An 8,979-nucleotide genomic window follows, 5' to 3' on the forward strand; every position below is an offset into this window, starting at 1 on the left:
TCTTTTGGTAAAGGAAACTTTAATCTGCTCAGTATCTAGTCCATAGTGCAAAGAGTTAAACTTAAGGCAAAGCTTTCTCTTTATAAACAGCAGACAAACAGGCCCTAAAACAACAAGCGTGACTGCTACAACAAAAAAAAAGGTTTGAGGGAACAAACTGCATTTTTGGGGAGGTGTCCTTCCCTCCCCTCCACCCTGTAACTCATGTAGGAAATATTGCACCCAACAATCCATGAGCTGGTCCTGACCAAAAGCTGCTGCCTGTGGCCAGAGGCACGGCCACACTCCCACTCCTGGGTGACTCCAGAGGCACAGCCAGGGAAGGGTGCAGCTCCCTGTCTCCCCTGGGACAAAGCCAGACCCCAGGGAACACAGCCTGGGGGGTCACACTCACTGCTTTGGTGAGAGCTTGGCTACTCAACTGCGAGTGTTGGCGGCTGGAGAGAGCAAACATTACTGAGGGAGGTGTGTGGGAGGAACAGGGACAAGAGGCTGAGTAACAGGGAGCTTTGCATCTCTTTGAAGTGAAGTAGAAGCAGCTGACAGCCCCAGGGCCAGGGAGTCCCTCCAGCTCCCAAAAAATGTGAGGGAAAACAGCCCTGGCAGTGCCTTCTAGAGCAAAGCCACTCAAAAACAAGACAGTGCCTTACCACAGCTCAGTTTTACAGCACAGAGGCATCTCCCAGCACTCCAGGCCTCTCTGCTGCCTCTGTTTTGGCTTAAATTGCTAATCAAGAAGGGAAATAGAGAAGGAAAAGCATGCCAACTGCCCTCAGGCTCTTGGCTTGCAGTGCAGCAGTCAGCTCTCTCCAGCCTGGCTGCAGCCAAAGTTGGCTGTGGCGTGTGGCTGACCTCAGGCAAGCAGCTGGAAAAGGAAAAGCTTTTTAGTGCAAGGCCCCCTGGCAGCCCAGCAGTTTCTTGGAATGGTGCTGGTTGCCCAAGCTGGGATGAGCCGCCTCAGGCCTCCCCAGCGAGGAGCAGATGCTCTGGTTAGACTTCAGTGGACACTTTAAAACCAGCTACATTTGTGACAGACAGTGAGACAAAACAACAGAACAACCCTGCCCTAATCCAAGGTATCCGTGGTCCTGGTGCTGCTCCGTGCACACAGCTGCAGATCCCAGCAGATGTGCAGAGCTTGTGCCTGGAGCTGGAATGTCTGTGAGCTCCCAGGAGCTTTGGGGTGTCCCCCCTCTCCTCCCAAAGAGTTCCTCCCTCTAGCCAGCCCAGCCTGGGAAGGAGCAAGCAAAGCTCTGGTGTGAACCTGCCTGTTCCAGGGCACTCTGAGCCTGAAAATATGTATTATCTGGAGAGGGCTCTCCACCCTTGGCTCAGAGCTGGGCTGCTGCTGCTGCTGCCAGGGCTGGGAGCAGTGGCTGGGTGGCCACCCCTCAGGTTCCCCAAGCAGAAAGAGTAACTCCCTCCAGCCTCCCTTTGCAGGAAAACCTGACATGTGCTTGCTAGTCTTGCATAGGTGATGCGTGGAAGCAGCAGCAACACTGAGCTCTGCAGGGCTCCACGCTGTCCTGGCAAGGAATATCCCTCAAAAACCAAAGCCACTGAGTGGCTGGGATGTTGAAGTACCCCAGGAAACTCTGTTCTCCAGCTGGGAGCCAGGCTCAGCCCTCTGGGAGCAGAGCCAAAAAAACTTGAGTGTGCTCCTTCCTCTCCCAGGGAACTCTCTTCCCCCTTCCCAGGGAGGTCCCCCACTTCCATGGTGGGAGGAGAAGACAGAGGCCTGAATGCAGCCAGCCAGGTAGTTTTCTAGTGAGATCTTGGGAAAACTCCTCCCGTGCCTTGCACCAGCCCCTGTGATTCCCAGGAGGGCAGAGTCTTTCACTTTTCCATCAGCTTTGGCTACGAGGGACCAGAGCATCACTCTGCTTTGGATCTCAGGCTGCTGCAGGCTCGAGGCACACAACAGGCCTTGAAAACAGCAAAAGTGGTCAACAAAAAAACCCCAGGTAACTCTTCCAGCCCCCTGCAGAGATCAGTGTTGTGCTTGCTAGCAAGAGCTACAACCTAGGTACGTAGCAAACGTGACCAGCAGACACCCCCACAGTGCTCTGCCCTTCCAGCACCAACCTCAGTTCTTTGGAAGCTGCTCGGGGCAGCCCTGGGAAGTGCAGGCAGGGCCGTGCCTTTGACCTGCTCGTGGGAAAACAACCCAACCCCCTGTGCCGTGGGGCTCACAGGTACACGTTGAGGGTCTGCAGGATCATCTGGCGGCACAGCGGGCAGTTGCGTTGGTAGATGGCCTGTTGCAGGAGCACCTCTGTGCACTCCTGGCACAGGCACAGGTGCCTGCAGGGCAGCAGCAGCACCGTCTTGGTTTGGTCTTGGCAGATGACACACTTCTTACGCTCCTCTTGCTCTTTCAGCAGCGCCCAGGGGTCGTCGTCCGGCGCTCCCTCGGCGTTCCCGGCTGCCGCGTTCAGCTGCTGCTTCCTCGGAGCCTTCCCCCAGGATGTGCCCGGCTCCTGCCTGCCTGCCTGGGGACGCTGGGCCGCTGCAGCACGGCTCAGAGCAGGGCGTGGCAGCGGCATGTGTCCTGCCTCCAGCCGCTCCTCATCCTCATCCAGCAGCCTGCCCACGGCCACCCTGCCATGGGCCGCCCCAGCGCGATTCCCGGGGCGCGGCTGTGCCACCTGCTCCTCATCCAGCAGCCGGCCCAGCGCCCTGGGCACGGCCACAGCCCCTCGCTGGTCGCTGCCCCGGTTCGTCCCTCTGCCTCCTCGGCTCCAGTTGGTCACCTGCAGGCTCCAGTCCGTGACCTGCAGCGCCCAGTCCGCCAGCCTGCGCCAGGGCTGGGAGGTGATGGCCATGCCCACGCTCAGGATGGCCACCTGGTAGAGCCGCCACGCGTCCCTCTTCAAGCGCTGGAAGGTGGGCAGAGCGAGGAAGTATCCCTGGAAGTACCCCAGGAAGTGTCCCACCAGCGTCCACAGCAGCCCGGGGTTGAGGAGGAAGGTGCCCACCGCCACGATGAGGAGGAGCAACCCCAGCCCGTAGACGTTGACGAAGAAGACGCTGACGAAGATCTGGGCGGTGGTGCAGAGCAGCTCGAGGGCCAGCTGGCAGGGCGACCACAGCAGGATGGACACGGCGATGGCCCCGCTGGACACGTGCGCCAGGAAGGCGGCGAGCAGCTCGGACAGCCGGAGCGCCGGCCCCGCCAGCGAGTCCCAGAGCGCGGCCAGCAGCGTGAGCAGGTTCTGCGCGCCCAGCAGGCACACGTTGACCAGGCTGTTGGCCAGGTACATCAGCAGGCTGCCCGCGATGGCCAGCGCCTCGCACGCCTGCCGGCCCAGCGCCTGCCCGCAGCCCAGCGCCGCGCCCAGCCCGCGCTGCGCCAGCTCCCGGCCCCGCAGCGCCGCGTGGGCCGCCAGCCGCGCCGCCGCCCGCAACACCTCCAGCCCCCCGCAGCACCCCCGCGCCAGCGCCAGCGCCAGCGCGTCCCAGCACGCCAGCGCGCCGCCCGCCGCGGCCGCGGGCAGGCCGCAGGCGGCGGAGAGCAGCCAGAGCAGCGCCGACACCAGCGAGGACACGAGGAAGAAGTTGAGGTCGAGCACCAGCAGCAGCAGGTCGAGCGCCAGGCGCAGCGCGCGGAGCAGCGCGAACAGCGCGTCCATGGCGAGCGTACCCCCCCGCGGGGCCCGCCCGGCGGCGCCGCCTCAGCCGCGGCGACCCCCCGCCCTGGGCGCCGCCATCTTGGCGCGGCGTTCCGTGCAGCGCCGGGCCAATGGCAGGGGAGGGGCCCGCCCTCGCCCCGCGCTCATTGGGCGGTTCGGAGGACGCGGCCACGCCCACTCTCGCTCATTTAAAGGGCCAGCGCCGCGCCCACACACCCGCGCAACTTTTAAAAACTTGAAATGAAGTGAGTTTTTATATTATATTACCATATAAAAATCACGTTACAGTACAAAAATTATATTGCGTTACATTTAGAATATATATCATTTTAAAAACATGAAGTATTTTTAATATTAAATTATTTCATTAAAAATTATACTGCACTGTATTTAGAATATATGTAATTCTTAAAACACGAAATGAAGTGGTTTTAATATTAAATTTTATTATAACATTTATATTGCATTATATTTAGAATATATATTTTTTAAACCCGAAATGAAGTATTTTTAATATTATATTACAATTTGAAAGTTGCATTACAGTATAAAAATTATATTATAGTATAAAATTTATATGACATTATATTTAGAATATCTATAATTTTTAAAACCTGAAATGAAGTATTTTTAATATTACAAAATAAAAATAATATTATATGGCATTATATCTATAACATATATAATTTTTTAAACCCTGAAATTGAATATTTTTTAATATTATGTCACAATATAAAAGTTACATTATAATATAAAAGCTATATTATGATACATTCTATTTATAATATATATAATTTTTTAAACCCTGAAATGGAGTATTTTTTTATTATATCATAAAGTAGAAGTTACATTACAATATGGAAATTATATTACATTACATATCATATATGCTGTGTAGAATATAAATACAATACAATATATAATATTATATTCAAAATATGATGTTATATTATATTACTGATATGAATTATATTACTTAATGTTAATTATTTTATTTTACTGGGAGGCTTTTATATTATAGCAGTATATAATATTAATATAAACAGAATACTAATATTATAATATTTCGGTAATTCCCGGTCCCTGGGTGGATCTGCCTGAGCACTGTGGTAAGAGGAGCAGGGCCACCCTCCTCTGGAGCGGGTTGCTCGGAGCTCCACCAGCCCGGCCTTGGCTCGGCGCAGCTCGGAGCTGTTCTCCCGCTGTTTCCTGCAGGACATCTGAGAATAGAGCCCCGGCCGTGACTCACAATCAAGGTTGCAGCCCTGGAGCGGGGCCGGCCCTCCCTGCGGGCTCCCGGCCAGGCCGTGGGGCTGCCGAGGTGCCCCAGGGGATGGTCCGGCCCTGCCGGTGATGACAAGCTCAGGAAAACCCAGCCCTGGAGCCCGAGGCTTTTTAAGGAATGGCAGAGCGGCGGATGATGAGCCACACGTGCCCCAGCGCGGGGGCAGCGAGGGAAGCCCCGCACCCCGGGGAACAGCAGCGGGGCCGGGGACAATTCCTGCAGCTCCTCCCCTCCGCCTTCCCCCCGAACACCCCGAGCCGGGGCAGGAGCCGGGGCAGGGGGCACATCCTGACCCGGGCTGCGTGCGCTGGTGCCGCTCGGTGCCACCCGCTCTCTCCTCCGGCCGTGTCTGTCCGTCCCTGCCCGGGCTCTGTCCCGCTGTCCCTCTGTCCCCTCCCTGCCCGCCCGGCGCCGGCCGTGGCTCCGCGGCAGCGGGTCCCTGCATCCCCACGTGACGGACCGGGATGCTTTCGGCATTTATGGAGATGTTTGCATTTCTCAGCGCCTCACCGAGCGGGACAAGGGCAAAGAGAGCCGAGCCGAGGGCCGGGCCTGCTCCACTCCTTCCCTGTCGCCAGCCGGCACCTGCCTCCCCCTCCATCCCCCCGGCCGTGCCCCGGCTACCCCGGTGGGCTCCTGCTGCGGGGGCTGCAGCCTTCACACGTCCTGGCTCCGCGCCGGGGCTTCTCCATCACTGCTCCGTGGGATGGAGGGGAGCTGTGCCTGCTTCCCATCGCGGTAGGATTGTCCAGCTCCGCAGCGCCCAGTCCTGCCGGAGAGGGGCACAGGGCTCAGGCAGCCCCGCGCGGGGCCAGGAGGGGGCTCAGGATGGAACAGCGGTTTGGGTGGAGCAGAGGAGAGCGGGGCTTTGGGTGCAGGGATGTAAAGCCTTTCCCGGGTTTCTGCGGGGGGACAAAGGTCCCTGCCCTGGCGCTGTCCTGAGGCAGGAAGGGAGTTTCTGGAGTGTGGGTCCTGCTGGCATCACTCCAGCGCTCCCAGCATTCCCACAGCTGGCTCAGCAGCTGGCACCAGCGCCAGGGTACCCTCCCCTGCGGACCCCCGGCCCTGTGGCAGCCCTGGCACCCGGGATAAGTCCTCCCGGGCACTGCCAGCAGCCATACCTCGGGTGCCCTCCAGACGGCCCTGTTCAGGGTTGGGCAGGTCCCTGGGCACGGGGGCGGGCGCTGCAGCCCCGAGCTCCCGGCCCAGGCTGGAACAATGGCTCATTTCGGTGCATCCGCTCCGGAAAATCCCCCGTCCCCACTCGGGCTCGGCTCCAGGATGATGTGGCTCGCTCTTCCTCTGCCCTTCCCTTAGCCTTGGAGGTGCAGGGCATGGTGTCCCCCAAGCCACGTATCCCTGCTGGCAGGGAATCTGCTCCCAGCCTGCTGGCGACAGACTGCAGGAAGGACTGGGAGCTGCAGGGAGCCCATCCCGGTGTTCCCAGCAGCCAAAGGCGCCTTCCCTGCCTTTGCTCCCCATGGAGACCTGTGGAAGAGCAGGAGCACAAGGGCCCACCCTGTCTCTGGAGGGCTGTGTGTCTCCCAACGGTGGGAGCTGGGATATCTCTCTCCTCCTGGAGCCCGGCCAGACGGCCCTGGGAAAAGCAAGTCCTTAGCCCTGGGAAAGTCCTGCAAGGAGAAATTCCTGCTCAGTCAGGCCAGCCCCACAGTTCCCCTGGGCCCTGGTGCTCCAGTGTGTCCCCAGTGCTGTGGGGCCAGTGGTGTGGGGAGGTGGGATGGCGACTGTGCCCTCCTCACTGTCTTCCCCCTGGCAGCCCTTGTCTGCCTTTGCCTTTACTTCCCTCTCCATGGGGAGCCTTCCCAAAGCCTCCAAAGGGATACCCTGTGACACGGGCTCCCCCAGAGCTGGGGCTGGCCCAAAGCTGCCTCTCCTTAGGCTTTCTCACAGTTGATCCTAATGAGCCACCCTGGGGGAGCCCCAAGCCCTGCAGGCAGAGCAGGCAGGAAGACATCCCTGCCTGGAGCCCACAGGCAGCACAGGGAGCCCATGCCAGGGTTTCCATGTGGGTGCTGGAGCAGCTGCCCCTCCCGGGGGGGTGTCCCAGGGCAGGACCCCATGGCTGGGCACAGGATCTACCCCTTTGTGTGGGCGAGTGCCCGGCCCTGGCCCGTGTGGTGCCGGGATAATGGGGCCTTTTTCTGGCTGGCGCTGGGGGGAAATGGACTTGGAAATGTTCCAAAGGAAAAGGCGGCTTTATACACAGCCATCCCCGGGCTCCCAGCTTCTCACTCAGTGCCCACCTCACCCAGCCCCAAAGCCTGCCCCCCGTGCCAGGGCAGCAGTGCAGCAGGGCTGGGAGGGGAGCCGGGAACACATCCCAGCCCAGCTGACAGTGTATAAGCGAGGGGTCAGCACGTGGCTGTTCACAGCCTGTCCCAGGCCAGCACCTGCTCTGGGCCGTGGGGATCCTGCCCCAAGACGTGGAGGGACAGGCTGGGCAGAGGACTCCCTCTCCCTGTGCCTGGGCTGTCAGCTGGCTGAGGTTCTCCCAGGAGCTCTCGCTGCCCCAGCTGTCCTTGTCCATCCACCCTGCACACAGCGAGGGTCATGCCCAGGGTGTGAGGGGAGGGCTGCACGGCGTGGGGCTGGCTGACCCTTGCCAGTTTGGCTCCTTTTTGGGGCTTTGCCACTGCTCTGCACCCCCTGACCCCCCCGGCCATCCCCGTGCAGCTGCTCCAGGAGATCGTGCTCATCAGCACAGAAATCCAGATGTCACCTTCCTCCCCCCCTCCCTCTCCCTTCCTTCCTCCACCCTCCCGGCTCCTCGTGGCTCCCGCTCCCGGCCCCTCCTGAACAAAGGCACTGTAGCCATGGTTAATAATCCCCACAGAAAGGCCCTGCAGAAGAGGAGAGGAAGGAGAGGGGAGACACAAAGGAGCCGCTGGCAGCCCAGCTGAGGAAGGGGGTTGGAAGGAGGCGTTTTCTTGAGCTGAAGGACAGGAGTGTCGAGGAGGGCTTTCAAAGGTGAACAGACACGGGCTGGAGGTGCCCCAAGGTGCCCTCATGGCATGTAGGATACCCCATTCTTCATTGTCTTCCACCCAGGGAATGGGCAGCCAGAGGCTGGGCAGCCCAGGCAGGTTCCTGTACTTACCCCAGAGCTCTCGAGCACCCCAAAATGCAGCACCAGGGCCTGGTAGGAAGGTGCCCAAGGGCAGTGATCCTCAGCACTGCCGTGGCCCAGCGGCAGGGAAGCAGCCGGCCGTTCCTGGGGCAGTGTGGGAAAGCACAGTGCTGGCCCACATCCCGTCCCTTCCCTGGGGAGCGGGGCCCCTCTCGGCCCTGCCGGTGTTGTGTGAAGAGGTGCAGGCCTGGGCGGATGCAGCCGAGGCTTCCGCCCTGCACGGCTGCCCTCCATCCCCCCTGGAAGCGCACGGGGAGCCGGGACAGCCGGCGGTCCATCGGCACCGCCACCGGCACTGGCTGCAGGGAGCCGGCACAGAGCACCCCAGGTACCCCACAGAGCCCTCCCGAGCCCCCCAAGCTGCTCTGGGCCCCACGGGCTTGGCTGGGGAGTGCAGGGGTTGGGGAAGGCTCGGGGCCCCCTGTCCCCACCTGGGACACATGTCGGGACACGCACAGCGAGAGCACAGCCCAGCTCCCTCTGGCAGCATCCCTCGGTCCCATATCAGCAGGGATCTTGCTGGAAAGGTGGAAGGGGCTGAGGTGTGTGCTGGGATGCAGCCTGTGCTCAGCCCCAGGCCCCGTGCCTGGCTCTGTGCTCCCCTCTGGTTGTGGAGAGCCAGGCTCAGCGGGAGCCAGGGGAGAGGAGGCAAATGCAATTACACACTTCCAGATCATTCCTGCAACCTGTGATGCTCCGATAACACCGTGGAATCAGCCCTGCCCTGGCCACGGTCCTGTGCATCCCAGGTTTCCAGCAGCTGTGCCAGGGACTGGCAAAGCCCCGCTGCTGCCAGGGGCAGAGCTGCCTGCCCAGGCACAGCCTCAACTGAGAGGCAGCAGGAGGGATGGAGGAGGAGAGTGCTGGGATCTGGAGGGGCCCACGCACCAATATTCCCTCCACTGCCAGAGAAG

At 59.9% G+C, this 8,979-nt stretch overlaps 1 protein-coding gene across 1 annotated transcript; it reads right to left on the bottom strand.

Annotated features, from left to right (window-relative positions):
- RNF26 (ring finger protein 26) lies at positions 1 to 3,690 on the bottom strand. The gene has a single exon (XM_064634712.1). The coding sequence runs from the start codon at positions 3,630 to 3,632 to the stop codon at positions 2,190 to 2,192; it is 1,443 nt and encodes a 480-aa protein (XP_064490782.1). The 5' UTR covers positions 3,633 to 3,690; the 3' UTR covers positions 1 to 2,189.
- Between the last annotated feature and the right edge of the window lie 5,289 nt (positions 3,691 to 8,979).

The sequence above is a fragment of the Pseudopipra pipra genome, chromosome 23 (assembly GCF_036250125.1).
Source record: "Pseudopipra pipra isolate bDixPip1 chromosome 23, bDixPip1.hap1, whole genome shotgun sequence".
Classification (NCBI taxonomy): domain Eukaryota; kingdom Metazoa; phylum Chordata; class Aves; order Passeriformes; family Pipridae; genus Pseudopipra; species Pseudopipra pipra.

Bases quoted from the DNA above. Each gene is read 5' to 3' on its own strand.
- RNF26 (XM_064634712.1), bottom strand. From the start codon at position 3,632: ATGGACGCGCTGTTCGCGCTGCTCCGCGCGCTGCGCCTGGCGCTCGAC.